This window comes from Gekko japonicus, unplaced genomic scaffold (assembly GCF_001447785.1).
Source record: "Gekko japonicus isolate JY-2015 unplaced genomic scaffold, Gekko_japonicus_V1.1 scaffold3276, whole genome shotgun sequence".
In the NCBI taxonomy this organism is placed as follows: Eukaryota; Metazoa; Chordata; class Lepidosauria; order Squamata; family Gekkonidae; genus Gekko; species Gekko japonicus.
Window position 1 is genome coordinate 123,045 of NW_015165923.1, and position 22,354 is coordinate 145,398.

Consider the following 22,354-nt stretch of genomic DNA (forward strand, 5'->3'; position numbering starts at 1 on the left):
TACTTCACAGTGGAAAGGAGGAACATTTCTTCTAATGAAGGACTTGTGAGCATGTTTATGGAACTCTGTAGGGGAGACAGTGGAGGAAGAAGGCTGAAAAGTCCCCTTGCCCTTTTAGAATCCTGCCACTTGTTTGAAGAGCTGAGAGGTGGCCAGTTGGAAGGTGTGCTTAGGGGGAAAAATAGCAATATGAGTGTTAAGGTGAATAGGGCATAATTAAGATCCATTGCTACTTTGGTCAAGCAGTTCCTAAGAAGATTTATTTATTTAATTAATTTATTTATTTTGAGATTTATATCCCGCCCTTCCAATCGGCTCAGGGTGGCTAACAAGCTGCTAATACCAGATTAAATAGATGAAATACAATAAAACAATATTACATATCCATAATAAAATTCATAACAATATTTAAGGTGCTTGAGTATCCTGAATATAAATCCCCAAGATGGACAGTGATCCCCAAATCGACGGCCAGCATTATTAAATAGTGAGGGCTCCAGCAGTGATGGTAAAATGTTGTCCCTTTGCATGTTTGTAAAGTATTTAGGAATTTGTGCAATAACTGATAATTGTTCACAGTGGTTTCTGACACTTAACTTTTGTCACAGTGTTTCATACTGATAGACCCTGAAGTAAAAGATTATAGAACTGCACTTTAGTGTCAGGGTTGCCAGCTCTGGCTTAGGAAATACCCAGGAGATTTTGGGGGTGGACGCAGGGCTCTTTTTGTAGCAGGTACTCATTTGCATATTAAGTGACACACCCCTAATGTAGCCAATCCTTCAAGAGCTTACAGTAGCTCCTGTAAGAAGAGCTCTGTAAGATCTTGGAGGATTGGCTACATTAGGGGTGTGTGGCCTAATATGCAAAGGAGTTCCTGCTAAAAAAGAGCCCTGGGTGGAGCTTGGGGACGATAGGGTTTGGGGAGGGGTGAGACCTCAGCAGAGCACAATGACCTAGAGTCCGCCCTCCAGAGCAGCTATTTTCTCCAGGGGAACTGATCTCGATCACCTGGAGATCAATCATAATAGCAGGAGATTTCTAGGTGCCACCTGCAGGTTGGCAACCCTATTTAGTGTTAGGCCAGGTAAACCTATTTCTGAGGCACTCCACACTGTGGTCTTCAGCAGGGCTTATATGTAGGAAGCATCTGTTGCTTGTGAAACAAAATAGCTAGTTAACGACTAAATAATTTCTATGTGGCTCTGGCAAGATATTTTTAAAAAATCTGTATCTAGCTGGCTTCTTGAGATTCTTTGCTCTTCCTGACTGCTGGAAATAAGGTTTAACGAGAGGAAAGGACCCAAACTAAAATACACAATTCAGATTCATGTTGGCCTTTTCAGTAACCTGTAACCATTCAGCTTTCAAAACTTTAGATTGATAGGCTGTGATCCCCAGACCTTTCTCTAGCCTAGCGCCTTGCTGTCTGCTGCAGAGCTGTGGAGGGAAAAGGCAGCCATGGCAAGCATTTCCTTCATGTGGAGGAACTGAATGAGTAGGAACCATTTCCCAGTTGCAGGTTGGCAGCCCAGAGAATCACAGTAGGATCTGATTATTTTTCTTGCTGACAAAGGAAAGCTTGTAAGAGGTCCTGTAGTCCTAGTCTGATGGTTGAGAGAGAGCAAATTACTGCAGTGGTCCATCAACCAATTACTATTGCTGACAACTTTAACTTAAGTAAATACCACACTTCTAGGAATGTGATTTTTTTCCTTTTTTATTTTGATTAAAAATAGAAAAATACTTTGACATAATTCATCTATGATAATGGTTAATCTATACAGCATTGAAAAAATACACAGGATTGTATATGATCTTGAAAGTTGCCATGGAAATACTTATATATCTTCAATAAAGTTGTCAGCTTCAGATTTGATGTTTATTCTTGTGCAGTACAATATGGCAGATTCTCATAACCCATGCTGTAATAAGTGGTGAGGTTGTCTTGTTCCAGTGTGTAGATCTATAGATTGTCAGCTATGATTAAATTAAAAACCATTTCCTCATCTCCTTTCTTCACTCTTATCTTTGATGTATCCAAAGAGTATGACCCTTAGATCTGCAGCTTATAACTAGTAATATAAATAACAAGTGGGGTCCCACAAAACTCAGGGGGGGGGATATCATCTCCCCCCATTTCACAAGTCCAGCCCAACCAACCGCTTTGAAGTCTGGGAGCTGCTCCAAGCCGGGAGCTCCTCCCGGTGCCTGTCACAGCAGGGCCTGGAGCAGCTCCCAGCGTCCAACACAGTGGCAGGGCCTGCAGAAACTCCCAAACAGCCTGCTGCAGCTCCCAGTCTCCACCAAACAGGTAAGGAAAGAGAAAAAAAAATGGAAGCACAGAGAACGCTCCTTTATTTTCCAGGGTATTTTTTCTTGCTGACAAGAATTTTTTTAAAACACACCTTGGGAAACACCTCTGTGTGGCCTCAATCCATGGATTTAACTATCTACAGATCGTGGCCACAGGAGGCTAATAGTATACAGATTAATTTCAGTGTTCTTTACGAATTCAGTTTATACTGTACTGCGGATAATGTGCTACTGAGAGAGCCTTAGACATTTTCCTTAATTAGTCTCCCCTCTAGTACTATATCAGATAAACTTGATTTTGATATAGCATGTTTTGTCCTTGTCTAATCTTAACTTTGCATTTCCATTCCTACAGTGCTGCCGATATTACTGCTTGATAATCTATATGTCTAATTCTCAACATAGCCTTATCTGTGGATATTTAAATACAGACAATGGAGCCATGAACAGACAATACACATCTTTCAACAAACCTGAGCAAAGCTCCAGGTTTGCAGAAAAATCTGATCTCCAAACACACACACACATTTGGTGGTTAACCCTCCTATCCCCAAATAATAGAAGCAGCACCTAGAGCTTTGAGAAAAATGCTTTGCTGTGGCCAGTGATCTTGGTCCTTCACTATTTGCTGTAAATCCCCAGTTATCCATATTGTTGTAGTAGTGTTTTCCTCCCATGAAGATAATATATATGATTTTTATCCACAGTGGATACTTTGAGGGCCCAACCATTCTGGTTTATTCAAATTAACCATACAACCTGACAGGCTTGCAAAAGCTTTTAGAAGCTGGTGTTCTGGATTAGTTAAATTTAGTGCTATGTCATCTGCCTATGGCGTGGTTTTAGTCTCAAAATAAAGAGATTTTAACCCCTACAATACCTGAATTTTCCTGTGTTTTAGTAGGAAGGGACTCTCTCAAGAATGCAAAAAGGAATGGTAATAAATAGCAGCTTATGTGTTCCTTTGCCCTTTACAAAACATTCTGAGAGCCTCCTATTAAATAAAACATGAGTGATAGATCTTAAGTGTATTACTGAGACCCACTGTTTGAATCTGTCATCATTACATTTATCTAAGATTACATCAGATAAGGCCATTCAACATAGTTAGATGCTTTTTCCATGTCTTAAACAATCACACTGCTTTGCAACGGTGTGGTTAGATTAAGGCTTAATGGTATTATGGTCTCATTTCCTATTTTGAATCTGCCCTTCCTTGGGCTGTTAATCGTAGGGAGTATTAGGGAAATTGGAGCTGTGGTGGCTCAAGTGGTTAAGACACTGAACTGCAGGCTGTGGAAGGTTGGTAGTTCAGCAGTTCGAGACCCGAGTGTGCCGCATGGCGGAGTGAGCTCCCGTTTCTAGTTCCAGCTCCTGCCAACCTAGCAGTTCGAAACCAAGAAATTGCAAGTAGATAAACAGGTACCACTTCAGTGGGAAGGTAACAGCATTCCGTGCGCCTTGGTGTTTAGTCACGCAGGCCACATGACCATGGAAATGTCTTCGGACAACGCTGGCTCTTCGGCTTTGAAACAGAGATGAGCACCGCAACCCTAGAGTCGGATTCAACTGGCTTTCGAGCAAGGGAACCTTTACCTTTTTATTAGGGAAACAGCATGGAGGAAAAAGGATTTAAACCCATGCTGGGGTTGGGGGAAGTTTGACATCTACCTTTTTACAACTCTAGCTTGGGGTGGGTGTTGCTGGGGTTCTCCTATGCCAGAAGTAGGGCCAGACAAGTGCCAACAGAAAAAAAAAGCCCCAAGGCTGCTCCATAGAGTCTGGTTTAAATGCTTGCAGAGCAGGTCTGGTGTTCCTGCTGTAAATGCAGCCACATGCCTAAAACTGTGATATGCCTGAGTAGTTCCTTGCAGCTTGGAAAGTGTCCGGAGTACATATGCCCCAGGGCAGCTGGTTCAAAGCTGGAGAGATCTGACATGCCGCAGCCTGTATTTATAGATCCCTGTTCAGCTTCTGTGGTGGAGGGAGCCTGAAAATCTGACATCAACAGCTCCATTGCTTTCTTTAATATCATTAAACCTGTGTATCACATCAACTTGCCTCGATATATTTGAAGCTGTTTTAATATTTCTAATAAAGGGGTCCCCAGCATGGTGCTCATGGGTGCAGTGGCACCAGCCAACACTTTTTCTAGCACCTGTCGAGTCTTTTTAGAAAGTGGGAGGGGCCAGTTGGGATTTTTGCCCAACAGGCCTTCTCAGTAGCCACTGGAGGACTGATTGTGCAGATTTTTTAAAAAGTCGCTTCAGCATTAGCTGCCGCCTCAGGTTCTGTTGCAGGTTCTAACACTAAACAATTGGTCTGATAGTTTGCTTTTTAGCTTTTTGTGTAAATCTGCAAACATGCATTTTTCAGTGTCCTGGCTAACTTAACAGTTTTCAGGCTTGAAAAGGATAACACATGAATCAATGGTTTTATGCTTTAAATAATTAGATTAAGGCTTAATGGTATTATGGTCTCATTTCCTATTTTGAATCTGCCCTTCCTTGGGCTGTTAATCGTAGGGAGTATTAGGGAAATTGGAGCTGTGGTGGCTCAAGTGGTTAAGACACTGAACTGCAGGCTGTGGAAGGTTGGTAGTTCAGCAGTTCGAGACCCGAGTGTGCCGCATGGCGGAGTGAGCTCCCGTTTCTAGTTCCAGCTCCTGCCAACCTAGCAGTTCGAAACCAAGAAATTGCAAGTAGATAAACAGGTACCACTTCAGTGGGAAGGTAACAGCATTCCGTGCGCCTTGGTGTTTAGTCACGCAGGCCACATGACCATGGAAATGTCTTCGGACAACGCTGGCTCTTCGGCTTTGAAACAGAGATGAGCACCGCAACCCTAGAGTCGGATTCAACTGGCTTTCGAGCAAGGGAACCTTTACCTTTTTATTAGGGAAACAGCATGGAGGAAAAAGGATTTAAACCCATGCTGGGGTTGGGGGAAGTTTGACATCTACCTTTTTACAACTCTAGCTTGGGGTGGGTGTTGCTGGGGTTCTCCTATGCCAGAAGTAGGGCCAGACAAGTGCCAACAGAAAAAAAAAGCCCCAAGGCTGCTCCATAGAGTCTGGTTTAAATGCTTGCAGAGCAGGTCTGGTGTTCCTGCTGTAAATGCAGCCACATGCCTAAAACTGTGATATGCCTGAGTAGTTCCTTGCAGCTTGGAAAGTGTCCGGAGTACATATGCCCCAGGGCAGCTGGTTCAAAGCTGGAGAGATCTGACATGCCGCAGCCTGTATTTATAGATCCCTGTTCAGCTTCTGTGGTGGAGGGAGCCTGAAAATCTGACATCAACAGCTCCATTGCTTTCTTTAATATCATTAAACCTGTGTATCACATCAACTTGCCTCGATATATTTGAAGCTGTTTTAATATTTCTAATAAAGGGGTCCCCAGCATGGTGCTCATGGGTGCAGTGGCACCAGCCAACACTTTTTCTAGCACCTGTCGAGTCTTTTTAGAAAGTGGGAGGGGCCAGTTGGGATTTTTGCCCAACAGGCCTTCTCAGTAGCCACTGGAGGACTGATTGTGCAGATTTTTTAAAAAGTCGCTTCAGCATTAGCTGCCGCCTCAGGTTCTGTTGCAGGTTCTAACACTAAACAATTGGTCTGATAGTTTGCTTTTTAGCTTTTTGTGTAAATCTGCAAACATGCATTTTTCAGTGTCCTGGCTAACTTAACAGTTTTCAGGCTTGAAAAGGATAACACATGAATCAATGGTTTTATGCTTTATATAAATCCTGGAGCAAATGGAACAGAGTTTGCAACAGTCATTCTTCAGAATTCTCAGAGATGTCTAACATTACGCCTTTGGAGAAAACAGAAAAGATAGCTTTTCATGTAAGACTATTGTAATTATGTCTGTATAAGGAATGATATTTGCTTTTTATAATCTCAATTACAGGTTCTAGTGTTTTCTATATAATTACAATTTTTGTTTGTTTAATAAGTTCAAGGATAGCGAGAGTGATTTTAAATAAAATTCTTCAAGTACAGTGTTGAGTAATCATTGGCCAGGGATACAAGGTTTTCCGCAAGACCTTGAGTGAATAAACTTCAGAGTTCTCTTCAGTCAGAAGACTGGTACCTGCACAAAATGATCATCAAAGAGACTGCTCATTCTTCATCCAGCCTTGTGTTTTGGTGGTCAGTGTGTTGCTTTAAAACAGTCAAAGCTGTATGTATGCAAGAAATATTTTAAAGAATACATTCATTTTAAAAGGCATCTTGTTAACAGAGCTTCTGGCTGAAATGTTGAATGGTTACTGTTAAGAGTTATGCATGACTTTGACATTTTGCATAAGCTTTACTTCTACTGACAAACATTTTATAGTTGTGCCCATCACCCTGTGTCAGAATTCCAAAGGTGCTTGCAGGCTCAAAAAGGTTGGGGATCCTTGCTCTTATAAATCCTGTTGGGTCTGAGTCCATGTATTTTAAAATCAGTTCATTCCATTAGATGTTACAATTTAGAAAATGTATCTGCCCCTCACCAAAGACTTCTTTGAGGCAGCTGAGATCTAAAGAAAACAAAACTGAACAATTAAAAAACAAGCATCTATAAACATAATGCACTTTTTAAAACCACAGTCTTCTGTTTAGCTGTGTTATGAGGCATAAATATCTCCAGACTTTAAAGATATTAAGTATTTCCATCTTCCCTTTTTAATGTCAGTTTCTTGGCAAAATGGCTTTTTAAAAAATCAATTTAAATCAATTCTACTTCCTTTTAATGGCAGAAAAGAACAAGAGTGCAGTAGCACCTTAAAGACAAACAGAATTTGTGGCAGGGTATTGGCTTTTGTGAGTCACTGCTCACTTCTTCAAGTATATGAAGAAGTGAACAGTGACTCATAAAAGCTCATACCCTTCCACAAATTTTGTTTGTCTTTAAGGTGCTACTGGACTTTTGCTTTTTTCTGCTACTCTTGGTCTTTTCTGCCTTTACAGGCAGACTTACACTACTACCCATCTTGATATGTCTCCTTTCAATGGGTAACTTTAAACTTTCAATATTTGTTTCCCCAAAATATAAAAGTACTATATCTTATCATTCCAAAAAAACAGAAATCATAATCATCATAGAAGTTCTGTTCCTTTGTCCTTCCACTAGTATCCATGTTCCTTAGTTTTAATATCCTGGTTAGAGTTATTCAGTGTGCTGTTTATGAGATCAGCGTTTACATAACTTCTCCAGTGTTGTGCCGAAAAGTCCTCATCTAAAATAATTCTTAGTTTAAATGGTATATCCTTGCTTGTAATAGATCTTTTCTTGAGGGATGAGAAAGGCAAGATCCTTTCACCTCTTTAGAATGTCCGCATGGAGGTCAGCTAATACTTCAGCCTTTTCCTCCATGTAATTGAGTTTCCCTTCCAAATGTTATGTAAGATTGCTTCCTTGACTCACATGGTAATAAATCTTATAAATACATTTTCCCTCAGTTTCTGTTGGTAAAGCTAGAATTAATCCTTAAATATAAATTCTATTCCTACTTCAAAATTAAAGTTGTTGGAGAAAGTTCTAAAAAACAAGCCAAGTGAATCTTGTGAATTTTTTGTTTCCTACCTTCAAATTCTAACAACTCCACACTAGTTTTTGATTTTCTCATGTCCTCTTTTAGCAAATGTTGGTAGCCTACTGTTGATCTATTGGTAGCCTCCATGAATATGCTCTGCCACTTGTTTATTCAAGTAATAATTATTCTGTTGCCTTGTGAAATTAACACTTCTGTTCAATCTTCGGTGCTACTATTGAACTAATGGCTTATTTTTTAACACCATGATTCATCATAGTAAAAAAAACCAATTTACCTGTTATAGCTATATAAGCTAAACCTTCTGTATCTGACATCCTGTTGTGCATTTTGAATTTCAATTCAATTCAGTTGAATGGCATAGCATACATAATCAAGTATATACAGGATTGAAAAAGATTTTAACATATTGTAAATGATTACACATACAGTCATACTTAGTTTGGATTTATGAATATCCACCAGAAAACTGGCTTCAGCCTCAGTAATCTCCTGCTTAGTGTTACTCAATAAATGCCACCAGAAAGAAAGATTGATCAAATAGTCGGGGGGTGAAGAGAGCTTTTGAAATAATTCCTTATGGAGATTGTAATACCAAGAGCACTGGAGCAATATATGCTGAATTGAGTTGGAAGTATTTGCTCTGCAGGAGCAGAGTCTTTCACTCAGGGGTACTCGATGATACATTTTGAATGTCTTCAAAATGTAGTCTATGTTAAATTAAAAAGCTAACCTTAATGTTATTAGCAATTCAGTTTAAGGAGTTCAGATTCATTTTGAGTAAGTTCATTTATATATCAGTCTGCTAATAAGAGCAGTCACACCTAAAATGCATCAAGTAAGCTCATTAATAGGTAAATAGATTCAATGAAGATTAAATATATTGAGTAATTTGTGTGGTGGTTTAGTCAAAGTTAAACATTACTATATATGAAAAGGATGTGAAGTGGAGGTTCATTGATGTCCTCTAGCTTTTAAGAAAAAGTCACTTCCTGAGACATAGTGGATCCTCCTCTGCCTTCCTGATCCTGCACTGGTACAAAGGGTAGTTTGAGATGGCAGGTAGACTGGGGTGAGTAGGTTAGCTGATGAAACTTTTTGCATGCTTCTGTTCTGTCCCTCATTTTCACATCCTATTAGCTTGACACATCTCATGTATTCATCACCTTGTCATTATAATAAACCAGAATTAAGTTTGAGAGAAAATTTGCTCTTTTAATCTGTATTGCCAGCTTTTCTTTTGGCAAATGATTTATACCAGGGGTTCCCAACCTTTTTGAACCTGTGGGCACCTTTGGAATTCTGGCATGGTATAGTAAGTGCTGCCACAGGAAGCAAAGCCAGGCATAAAATGGCCGCCATGGCTTTGCTTCAGTCACACAGTTGGTGGGCACCAGAAAACATATCGTGTACCATGGCATCTACGAGCACCATGTTGAGGACCCTAATCTATACCACTGATAGAATCCTTCCATACCCCCTTCAACTCTGCCTCAACGTCACACCCATCTGTAATGTGGGGCTAATAATACTAGCGTCATAATTTAGTTGAAACAGATGACTTGAGAATGTATCACATCGACTTTGCGCACTTGCAAAAAGCCCTTTGTAAATAATTTATTTAGAATTAAGATATAAGCATGATCCTCTACCCCCACTCTGGCAGCTGGATTTACATCTTGTATCAGCTAGACCGTGCAACAGTAACCATTAGTAACTGGGTTGAAATAATAATTCTTTATTTGATTAAAAATCTTTGCAAAACTAGATTTTCTCTCCAGTTCTTTGTCTGTTGCCATTGTGCATCTATATTTCATTGGAAAATATTTCATATTTCATTTGAAATAAAAACTTAAATTCATTTTCATAGATTTAAAACTATTTATCTGTACATGAACACACAATAACAGTTTCACATACTTAAGTTCCAGAGTTCAACCATTCTATATCCACGATTTTCACTGTTGCCTACAAAACATGTAGGTCATATTGCTGCTGTTAAAGCCCATACATTTTATATTAACAGATTTAAATGTACCTTCCTGTTTGCTTTGTAAGCCATAGGAACTTGTATAATTAGCACATGGAATATGACAGATATATTTAAAAGAATACCTCTTAGGCCCTGCATTTTGTAAGGTTAAACTGTGCAAAACAACATGAAACACAATATCTGTCTGAACTTCAAGAACAAGGGATTTTTTTGTTTTGAGAGTTTCTCAGTCAATGGGTCTGATCATCATCTGAACTGCTTTTAGTGAGTATGATCCTCCTCTGTACTCAGCCCAAAAAATCCCATCTTGGTGCTTGCTTCTGTAATGTCCTCCTCTATACCACACTCCATTGAGATTAGAATGAGCACAAGCATTGTACCACCAGCCTCCTTTGTGAAAGTGGGCACAGTTTCCTGTAGGAAGAAATAGAATATTAACTGCAGTATCACAGCATAGGCATCCAAGGAGTTTAAATTATCTTTAGATTCTGAAACATGCAAAACACCACTATGTAGCCCTTCAAATGACTTTCTTCTTTTGGTGGCATATTATGAAGCAGACAACTTTTTCTCCTCTGACTCTGGATGTAGGACTAACAAAAATATTCATTTTTTCTGGCGGCAGAATTCCCCTTCCCCCATCTTCTGTCTTTGATAGGAGAACCACTTTTTAATTATTTATTTACTTGTACCCAACCTTTTCTCCCCATTGGGGACACAGAGTGGTTTGCATCATTCTCCTCTCCTATTTTATCGCTGCAACAAATTCTGCGAGGTAGGTTATCCTAAGACTGTATGATTGGTACAAGGTCACCCAGTAAGTCTCCATGGCAAAGCAGGGATTTCAGTCAGAGATTCTGCTTTGACAGTGTAACCCAGAGGTCCCCAACCTTTTGGGGCTTGCAGGCACATTTAGAATTTTGATAGGGGTGGTGAGCACCCCTCTCAAAATGGATGCTACAGGAGGCAGCGCCAAATGGAAAATCTCCCTTTTCCTGGGAAGATGGAAAATCTGAAAGGAGAATGGAACCAGGGCTTTCTTGCTATGGAAAACCCTTTAATTTGAATGAGGGCAGCCAGTAACAGGCCCTGCCTTACAGTAGCCCCACCCACTTTCTGAAAACTAGGTGGGCACCATGGGAAGTACTGGTGGGTGCAATGGGCACCAGTTGGGGGGGCTGCTCTAACCACTGTACCACGCTGGCTGTTACACTAGCATTTTCTGTTTGTTCTCCTCCAAATTATCTAATTAACAAAGAGTGAGATTATGCTGCAGGGGAAGAAGCAAGGGAAGAGGAGTTGTGTGATTTGTCCCAAACAGCCTGATGAAACCAAAGGAAGCCCAGTAAGTTTTCCTAAAGGAAGAGATTCAGAGGAGGTGATCCCTCTCCCACAGTCTGAAGGGCAAGTATGTCATAGTACAGGCTGACAACTCCACAGCCAAAACCTGTTGTACTAAATAGTGGGCACTGTTCCTGAGTCCTCTTCAGGAAGCTCCTAAAGATGGCACACATTCAGGATGTTGTCAAACTTGTTCTCTAGTTTGCCATGATTCGTAAGGGGAGGGAAATTCCTGCAGGGGTTGTGTGAGTGGCTGAGTGTGTGAACTGCTCTATCGTAGGCGACGTAACTTCTCAAGATATCTTCCCTGATCAGGGATGACCTTGAAGCCAAGCTGTGCCTGCTTCGCTGTTTTAAATAAGGGATCCATATATTCACAAGGGGGGGGGGAGTGTAGGAGCTAGGTGGAATGTTTGCGGAGTATGATTGGATACACTTGAAGAGGGGGCTTCGTTTGAACTGTCTATATCTTTGGATTCTCCTGCCAGAACCCCAGTTCTGACAGGTGTGCTCTAGGCAAATGGGATTGATTGAATTAATAGCAAGTACATAATGAGGAACATTTTACAGGACATCATGAGCAGGTTTGGATCATCAGAACTGTTCACTTCTTCTATCTGTAACTGAGAACAGGGATTCTTCTCTAAGTTCTAGATAGTTGACTGTTCAACTTTTCCACTCATCTTCTTGGTGTTGCAAAAAGTCAGACAAGAGACAAGTGTTTGCACTGTGCCTCTTTAGTCAAGAAGGCCTTGTTTCTCAGAGTAGAACTGTCAGTAGCTGCCTGACAAGATGGTGCTTAAAGCTTCTGTTGGCTTCCAGTTAACCTTCGACAAACATTATCTATGAAGTCATGTGGTAAACATTCTTCAGGTGGTGCAAAAGTTAGTCTTACCACTCTCCATACTTCCATTAAGGAAATTCTTATTTTTTTACATGCGGGTTTGTACAGTCTTTTGCCTAACACCCTTAAAGGGCAAGAGGTAATTCTGGTGAGGAGTCTATAGGCTCATTGTCACTTGGATCTGTGAAAGATTTTCAGGATCTATTTTTGATTAATGTGAAGTTAGTCTTTCCTTTCCTCTCTGTCACTTGGATCTGTGAAAGATTTTCAGGATCTATTTTTGATTAATGTGAAGTTTCAGATGCTTTGAATCCTTATTTATGACCTTCCAGCCTATTGTTCAGGCTGTCTAAATCCACCTTGAGTAAATAGATTAGGTAACACATTTGCCTACTGGTCTCAAAATTGGGCTGTGCTCAAAAGTTCTGTAAGGCACTGCTGCTGTTTTAACACAGTCTCCTGGGCCTCTAACCCCTTCACCTCAGTAGATGTGGCCATATAGGCTTAAGGGTTTTTTTTAATCCTGTTCCCAGTAGGCAACATTCTTCCCCAACAATCTTGGTCTGCTGTTCAAAGAATAGGATGGGAGGAATCCGATTCTGTAAGCCCACATTTTAACCATGTGGCTCTAATCAAGTATAGCCTGAGCCTGCAGGTTAGTCACTCTATCCTAGCCTTACTTTCTCTGTGGTCCATTAAAAATTTTTTGGCATGTTAAACTGACATGGTTTTACCATGGTCCAAAGTAACATGTAGATGGTACGTAGTTTGTATTTGTATACAAGTTTGGGGGTGGGGGTTTGTAATCATACTCTCTGGTTCCTGATCAGAATTATTTCATCAGTGCAATCTCAGAACAGTTCTCTTAGTGAAGGATAGTATTCCCTACCTGTGTACATGTCTCTGTCTCGATCCAGTGTTGTAAATTGTTTTCCATTGTGCCAAATCATGGAGTCACCAGCATTCCCCTGGTAAGTGCCTAGACGCAACCTATAGTATTCACTTTCTGGCTCCAAGCGAAAACTGCTGTATTCTGCATAGACTTTTTTATTAGACCAGTCTTCCAGTTCAATTAGAAGTCTATAATTGTCCTGATTGCTAAGCAAAAAAATATTTTCCAGTCCCAGCCAGTATTCTCCAGCAACGTTTCCAAATCCTTTCTGTCAAAACAAACAATTTGATTAGATTACTTTTCATTTGATAGAAAGCAGTATGTCTGCAGTTAACATGTATTATATTGTATATCCTTTACACTTTTAAACGCAGGATAAACTTAATATTTTAGCCTTGAGATGGGGGGGCGCTACAGGTAGAAACATGGTGTTCATCTCTTTCTCCCCTGCACATACAGTGTCAGGATACTCTTAACTGGATCCTACGAAATGTAAGGATGCACTTAAGTAGGTATTTAATGCAATGCAAGGATGCACTATTAAGCAGATATTTCCCATCTTCTGTGCCCCAAGATCTTTAACATATGGTTATTGGTGGTCATGGGACCCATATGGACAAAAAGCCAGTGAGAGCTGTAGTGTGGAAAGGAATTGAGTGAAATTACCCTTTCCTCTTCTATCAGTGGTGGGACTTCTTTGGCACAGAAGTTGTCCCTCTCCGGTTCTCCAGTGCAGCCCCCCAGAATGTGTGGTTTTTATTCGCAAGGGCCCACAACCTCCAGTGTCAACTGTTAGGAGGTCTCTGGAGGTTCCTGGTGGCAGTCATGTCATACCATTCTGCTTGTGCATCATAGAATCCAGACATCTGAGTTAAATTCCCCAACAATACATCCTTCATCGGCAGGGGGATTCATGATCAAGAGTGGTTAATCTTAGGATGAGAACAGTATAATACTGTTCTTAAGTGCTTCAGAGAATTGAAAAGAAAATTGTTAGCCCGAAGGCTCACAGACTTAACTGTTGATGTGACATGAGAAGATGTTCAGATAGAATGGGGGATTAGAATAAATAATTCACAAAGTACAATGCCCTCATAGCCTAACACTGTTACAAGCGGATAGGTTTGGTGTAAAACTCTGAACAGCTTCCTACAGCCGTTCCTTTGGTTACTGTCTATTTCAGTTTTCCCTTGAGTGTACATACCACACCGTAGTTCGTTATCTAACACCATAGCTTGTTATCCCCTGGATTTTAAAAAAAATAATCTACCTTGTAATTGTCCCAGTTTGTGAAGAAGTTTACAGAGCCATCTGTTCTTTTCTGGATAACTGTCCAACCTCCAGGATCAAGGCTGTTCTCACACCATAACTGCATTGGTCCATTGCTGTTTTCAGGCTTGATCATATAAATCCCACTGCTGGAATAGCCAGCTTGTTTCGCTTGTTGACAGTCTTTAAATGGACCTTTTGGAAGGGAGGGGAAGAATTTCATTTTTTTGAAAATGGAAAAAAAATGGACTTTTGTGATATTACTTGTATTGGCAAATAACATATCTTGATTAAACTGTTGAAGCTGTAGAACTGTTACAGGAACATAAAAAGTGCCCTGCTGGATCAGACCCAGTGGTCATTCCAGTTCAGCATCTGGTTTCACATATTGGCCAGCTGATTGCCTTGAAGAGCTAACAAAATAGGGCATGGAGCTCTGATATTGCCTTATTTATTTATTTATTTATTTATTCATTAACATTTTTACCCCCGCCCTCCCCGCGTGTGGGCTCAGGGCGGCTTACAAGAGGGCACAAGCCCATACATAAAAACAGGATAAAACAGAAAACCATTAAATAACATAAACAGAATAAAGTGTTCCATGCAAACAAGATAGCCTCCAAATAATTTATTTCCTTGGGGGCAATATTGTCCTGTCGATGGTCAGCTAGTCCAGCAGTGTCAGTGTCAAGATTGTGGCTGAACTTCCTGGGACTGTCCCTATCCCCATTGTTATCTCCACCACTAATGGTGGTGGTAGTGGCGGCCCCTATGTAAAAGCCTGGCAGAAGAGCTCCGTCTTGCAGGCCCTGCGGAACTGCATAAGGTCCCGCAGGGCCCTGATTTTCTTTGGGAGCTCGTTCCACCACTGAAAAGGATCTGGCCCTGGTTGCAGCAAGCTTTGCCTCCTGGGGGCCTGGAATCACCAGGCGGTGTTGTGTCCCCGACCGAAGTGCTCTTGGGGGTATATATGGGGAAAGGCGGTCCCTCAGGTAAGTCGAACCCTGGCCATGTACGGCTTTAAAGGTAAGTACTAGCACTTTGAAGCGGATTCTGTACGCTATTGGCAGCCAGTGCAGCGCTTTCAGCCCAGGCTGGATGTGCTCCCACTTGGGGAGGCCCATCAGCAGCCTGGCCGCAGCATTCTGCACCAGCTGCAGCTTCCAGATCTGCGACAAAGGCAGCCCCATGTAGAGAGCGTTACAGTAGTCTAGCCTTGAGGTGACCGTCGCATGGATCACTGTGGCCAGGTCATCGCGGTCGAGGAAGGGAACCAACTGCCGAAGCTGCCTAAGATGGTAAAATGCAGATCCGGCAGTGGCTGCTACCTGGGCCTCTATTGTTAGAGAGGGATCCAGCAGCACTCCCAAACTCCTAACCTCTGACGTTGGCACCAACGGCGCCCCATCGAAGGTCAGGAGAGGGAGCCCCAACCCCACACTGATTCAGGCACAGGGCCTCCGTCTTCACTGGGTTTAGTTTCAACCGGCTCAGCCTAAGCCACCCAGCCACAGCCAGTAATGCCCGGTTCAGATCGTCTGGGATGGAGCCCAACCGGCCACCCAACATCAGATAGAGCTGGGTGTCATCTGCATATTGATGGCAACCCAGCCCATACCTCCTGGCAATCTGGGCGAGGGGGCACATGTAGATGTTAAACAACATCAGGGAAAGCACTGCCCCCTGAGGCACACCACACTCAAGTGGGTGCTTCCGGGACTGCTGTTCCCCTATCGCCAACCTCTGTCCCCAACCTTGGAGAAAAGAGGCAAGCCATTGAAGAGCGAGCCCCTGTATCCCCACGTAGGACTGCCTCTAGCATTGCTATGTTATGACACTGCACAATAAAATGTAAACTCTTTTATGCTACTGTCGCCTTATAGCAAAGAGTAGCTTAGGTTTTAGCAATAATAAACCGAACATTGGAAAACTTATAATTACATGACTAATCTTTCAGACAGTTACAAACAATTATACATTTTCTAAGCAAAATACGTAGCTTTTAAAAGACTAAGGTAAATAGCGTAGTTTATAGTGGTTAATGTCATGAGGATTGAATTCCTTTTGCTTTATACTGGGTCAGGCCCTTGGTCCTACTACTCCAGCAATGGCTATCTAAGGTCTCAGGAGAAGTTGTTTTTGCAGCGGGCATCCCAGATCCTTTTAACTGGCAAGGTCTGAACCCAGGATCTTATTAATGAAAATTTCCAAGGCAGAGGGAAGAGGATGGCTGGGATGCATGAATACAAAGATTATTTAACTAATATTTGCAGTCCCACATGTCTGTACTCTGGTATATGTTCCTCTCATCTGGGAATTTGTTGCTAGACCAGGTTTTAAAGGCCAAGTGTCGACTGGAGCGACTATGGGTTTTAGGAGGGTTGTTTTTGTAACCAGCTTCCAGCAATGTTGGCTTGCCTTTAATTAAACCCAGCCCTTTTATTTGGAATGTTGGTAGTCCTCATGAATATACAAGTACATGTGTGTTCCTAGTTCATCAGAAGTAGTTCCGCTACAGTGTTGCACACTGTGTATGTGTGGGGGGGCTTTTCTCCAATCTCCTATTGCCTGTCTGATAGTTTTACTTTATCTTAGTGCTGTTTCGGTTACATTTGGTTTGCACGTATATGTTCTAACTTCCTGGACATATGACTTAGGTGTGCCAGTCCATACTGGACTACTATAAACCTCTCTGTTTAGGGCTTCCTTTAAACAAGACTTAGAACCTTTAATTAATGAAGAATGTGGCAGTCAGCATTTTGAGTGAGGTAAGCTGCTTTGAACATATAACTCCTGCTCCGAAACAATTTCGCTGGCTACTTACTTGTTTCCAGCTTCAATTCAAGGTGCTAGTTCTTACTCTTAAAGGCCTTTATGACCATGGACCCATGTATCTAAAGGACTGCATTTCCTTATAGGAACCCCTGTTCCAATTGCATTCACCTAGTCTACAGCGTTCCGTGCGCCTTGGTGTTTAGTCATGCCGGCCACATGACCACGGAAACATCTTCGGACAGCGCTGGCTCTTCGGCTTTGAAACGGAGATGAGCACCGCAACCCTAGAGTCGGACTCGACTGGCTTTCGAACAAGGGAACCTTTACCTTTTTAGTCTACTTTTATTTATGTTGCTGTCTTATATATCTGTGATTACCTGCTTGGCTCAATCTAAGACTTATTTATTTATTTATTTTATACCCCGCCCTCCCCGCGAAACAGGCTCAGGGCAGCTTACACAATTTGATACATAAATTACAATTAAAATCCAAAGACTTCTTAGTAATTGGACTGATTTTATTAAATGGCCTACTGGAGGGCACAATCATTGCTTATTTCTTAGGAAGCTTGTAAGACTGTCCATTTCAGGGGACATTCAGTTGAAGTTGCCTCTAGCATTATTTGAGGATAAAAATTTTAATTTGGTTTTTCATATATGAACATGCACTTCATATATTTGTGGCATTATTTAATTTTTCTGCTTGTCATTATATTAATCGTCTTGAATCCCTGAGGAAAAGCAGAATATGAATATTTCAGTCAGTATGTCCAAAGCTGAACTTCTCATCTTTTCATCCAAACCCCTCCATAAGCTGGATCTAGCATAACTATCATAGATCTTCCTGGCTCCCCCTTCCTCCAGCAGTCAATTTTGACCCAAGGTGTTTTATTCTTGGATGTTGAACCATGTGAATTATAGCCATGCAGGTCAAGAGACTGTAGTGGGGAGAAATGTGAAATCTCTCCTTTCTTCCTCTTCCTACAGCAGAACTCAGTTCATGGAAAAGGCAGAAAGTGGTGATTTCATCCTGTATCCCTGCAGTCTCCTGGTCCTCATGGCTATTACTCTACATGAGTCCTGCAACCATGGGAATAAACTTTGCTGAGGAAAGTATGGAAGATCAATGACTGTAGGCATGTTCTGTCATGGACTGGAGAATCAAATCTCTTGTATATTTATACTTATTGATAGCACCACTTTCTACCCTATGGAACAAGTATGAATTCTTGGCTTTATCTTTGGTTCTCTGTTTTGCTTCCCACCTTTAGCCTTGTCACCAAGTAATGCTGCTTTGTCCTTTACAGCTTAACAGATGTATGCCCCTCTCCACCAAAGCAGTGAGAACTCTCCTTCATTCTGTGGTCATTACTTCTTACTGACTACCACAGTTTCCTCCTCTCTGGCATTTCTTACATTTCTACTCATTTCTTACTTTTCACTTTTATCTTGCATTCAGCTGTCTAAATTCCTTGTAATTCTCACTGTGTGACAGCCTGTCAGGTCCCCAGCTAAAACACTCTCCACACACACTATTGGCAGTGAAATGCTGTATTGAAGATATACTTGTTGTAGGTACAAGAACTTTTGTTAGGACTGAAGAAAATGGTGGGAACTTACAGGTTATAGGTAAAGGCATAAAATTCCACACTTGCATATGTCACACGTAACCCCCAGCGTTTCTGTGGCAATACAGACAGATGTATGGTACCCTATCTAACCTAGCCTAGGCACAGAAAGTCTCCAGGGTCAATCACACGAGAACCAGCTCTTGGGGCACAGCTTGAAGAATAATTATAGCTACTACCCCATGCACTCCTACAACACACATACACCCAGGAATTCGACATGATAAGCGAAGGGAAAGGAAAGCAGAACTTAAGGAAATGAAAGTTAGGCCTGAGCTTGACACAGCCCTCATGAAACAGCTACTCTATATTCCTGTCCACTCCTGGATTCATTGTAAATTCCTCATCCTAACCCTCAAAAACCTCCAGTTCCTTGCCCGCCATTTCTCTGCTGTCATATCCCAACACATCTCTGCACATGACTTTCCCTTGCCCTCAGCTACCCAAAGGTCTCCTACTTTGTGCAGTGACTCTGCCCTTTCTTGTTAGATGTCCCTTGAATCTGGAGCTGCCTCCTAAGATGCCAACATTCATTTGTTAGTTCTTTATTATGGTCATTTGACCAATCATATAACACATTTACACTTTAAAATTCAGGCATGCAGTAGACCAAATAAAACAATAAAAATTAAACTCTAGTTACAGTACAGATTCCAAGACCTAAATGTCATCAGACAGAATTTAGCTACTTGATGAGTAATATTGGCATTCTTATCAGATTGAAAATAATCAAGGCTAATTTTTTCAGTGAGACCAGAGAATTTGCCTAACAATGGAGTAATAATCTCATCACATGCTTCATTATAATATGGGCAGCTAAAAACATGTGTTCTGTGGTTTCAACCTCTTAGTGGACAGGAGCAAAGCCTACAGAAAGGAGGACCAAACACCTTGCCAGGGTAAACGTCCTTCTGAATACGTTTATTTCTAAAGACGTTAGATAAGCTGCCGGCTTCACAGTATTTTGAAAGTTTGACCACACATACACATTTTGTAGACTAGCAATATCAGTTTAGCATTCTTTGCTTTCAATCCTCTGCTTAACTATTCTCTTTGCCTTATCTTAACCACGGGATAGGAGAGCATGAGGAGAGAAGCCAATCCTGACAATATGGTTCTGAACAGACTTAAGCCAGTTAGATTGAAAATTGTCTCTATAAGGGGGAATAAACCTTGGGGATTAAAGTGTCCCTTTAGCCACACACACATACACACACACATACCCATGCTTCAACTCTAATGCTGCCTATCTCCACTCTCAACCTAGCATTAGGCACACAACTGGGGACCTGTAGAATTGTTCTTAGAAACTTAGATTGCAGACTTTCTTGGGGAGCAAAACACGAGCTGGGTGGCCCTACAAATGTCCCATACAGTAATTGGACCAACGTTTTAGCCCTGAATAGTTTAAGAGCTGCCAGGACATAATATCCCCCTTGTGATCAATGAAATTTTGCTATACTATTTGCTGATCTTTCTCCTTGATTGGCAACAAATTTGCTATGGTTGACCCTAGAGCCTGAATCCTGTAGAACTACCAAGATATTTAAAAATTTTAACTTGCTCAGTCTGATGGCTGTTAATCGACTGTGACCTGTTCTTGAGTCTATTCCCAAAGGCTACTATTTTGCTTTTCTGGTAGAGAGAAATAGGCTTTCACAATATGAGGAGAGTTTCCTAAGAGCTCTCCTAAGACCTACTGGAGTTCTTGAAAGTGACACTGTGTCATCAGTGTATAGAAGCACTGATACAGGCCTATTGGCAAGTTTAGGGGGATGAAGCTCAGGGGTATTGAGCCAGCCAGATAGATTATTTATATCGACAATAAATAGAATTGGAGCTAATAGGCACCCTTGCCTGACCCCTTTAAAAGTTTGAATAGACTCAGTAACGTGTCCTTGTATACTACATCTAACTCTTAGCAAAGTTTGATCATGCAAAGCCCATAAAAGATATCAGAGTCTTCTATCTATGGATACGTTTAGCAGTTTGTCCCATAGCTAAGTTCCAGATATAGAATCAAATGTGGATTAAAAATCAACAAAAGTAACATATAGTGAAGTTACTCCCTTGGTTGAATATTTCTCAATGAGATTTTAAATAATCAGGCATTGATCAAGCATGGTTCTCCCGGATCTGAAAGTAGCTCTTCTACTAGGATGTTCTCTTGGTTGTACCAATCTAAAAATTTATCTAGAAGATGCCCAACATACGATTTGTTTGTAACAGTCAGCAGACTAATCAGCCTGTAGTTTGATGGATCCTCTCTACCCTTTTTATAGAATGGCACTACTATGGCCAAACCCCATTGCTCAGGCATACAGCCTGAGTCATCAATATAAGTAAAGAGAGTGGCTAGAAAGGAGGCCCACCAATCCTTATTTTCTTTCAGGAGTTCTGGATAAATACCATTGTAGCCTGGAGCTTTAGCATTTTTCAGTAGCTCTATGTGGGATTTAATCTCACCTGTGGTTACCGGGGGGCATTTGGTTAAGTTGTCTATTACTAACGGAAATGGACTTTGGAGGCCCTTTGGTCAGGCAGTATACAAGAAGATATTAAGGACTTAGTTCTGGAAAGTCTGCCCGTAATTAATCTCCCAAAAAGGATGTATTTTTGTCCTTTGCTACTTGAATCAATTGTCCCCATACTTCTCTAGAATATTTTTTCTTACTGCATAATATCAACAATTTATATTCTTTTTTGAGGGGGTCAGCAATTGGAGCTGAGCTTCTTGTTTACCCTTTTCTTCAGAAATCAGATATTGTCAGTAAGTTCGAGTTAACACTTTTTTTGCTGCCACATAGCTTGGATTAAACCATGATTTGGAAACATTATACAGTTTAATGGATTTAGTATTATGGGGATAAAGAAGTGGTTTTAATTCTTGGTATAAGAATTTCCATGCTTAACTATGGGATCATAGACAACCATCTGATTCCCAGGTGGTTGACAGGGTTCCAGCAGCTTTTCAGGTGTTAAGATTTCTCTTACACTTTGGGCTAATTCAGTGGACCATCTGGATCAGCATCCATACCTTTGCAGGGGTGCTGTCAGAATGGGATATCTGGACACCAGATTAGGATCCCCTGAGTCCAGATGAATGTATAAAAATAAGGGAAAGTGGTCCCCTTCCAGATATGGGAGAATTTGACATTTCTCTACCTTGGGGAGTAGAGCTCTAAATCCTGCCATTATATTATCTCTTTTCGTTCTCTCGTATTCTGTAGATTGCCCTGCAAACTGATGTTATATCAATAATATAAAATACTGTATAATACTCCCAAGAATCCCTGGTTTGACTGCTCATTAAGATGTACAGATAACAGGTTACAAATTGGGATGCCTAGGTAAATGGTGACCTCGTAATGGAATCTTCTACCTTATAGTAAAGGTTCCCTTGCTCGAAAGCCAGTTGAATCCGACTCTAGGGTTGCGGTGCTCATCTCCATTTCAAAGCCGAAGAGCCAGCACTGTCCGAAGACATTTCCATGGTCATTTGGCCGGCATGACTAAACACCAAGATGCATGGAACGCTGTTACCTTCCCACTGAAGTGGTACCTATTTATCTACTTGCAATTTCTTGCTTTCGAACTGCTAGGTTCGCAGGAGCTGGAACTAGAGACAGGAGCTCACTCCGTCATGCGGCAAACTCTGGTCTCGAACCGCTGAACTACCAACCTTCCACAGCCTGCAGTTCAGTGTCTTAACCACTTGAGCCACCGCAGCTATATTATATTATATTATATTATATTATA

At 41.3% G+C, this 22,354-nt stretch overlaps 2 protein-coding genes across 2 annotated transcripts in view; one reads left to right on the forward strand and one right to left on the reverse strand.

Moving 5' to 3' along the window:
• The window catches only part of RALGPS2 (Ral GEF with PH domain and SH3 binding motif 2), a gene marked incomplete at its 3' end in the record, with an annotated part of 88,359 nt that overhangs the window by 41,847 nt on the left and 24,158 nt on the right, over positions 1 to 22,354 (forward strand). The window lies entirely within an intron of this gene.
• Positions 9,581 to 22,354, reverse strand: part of ANGPTL1 (angiopoietin like 1) — a 24,810-nt gene continuing 12,036 nt past the window's right edge. Inside the window, exons 3-5 of the mRNA XM_015411415.1 lie at positions 14,195 to 14,388; positions 12,922 to 13,192; positions 9,581 to 10,261 (exon numbers count right to left, since the gene is read on the reverse strand). Of these exons, the coding sequence (XP_015266901.1) occupies positions 10,074 to 10,261; positions 12,922 to 13,192; positions 14,195 to 14,388 (653 nt within the window). The 3' untranslated portion in view covers positions 9,581 to 10,073. The remainder of the gene's footprint in view (positions 10,262 to 12,921; positions 13,193 to 14,194; positions 14,389 to 22,354) is intronic.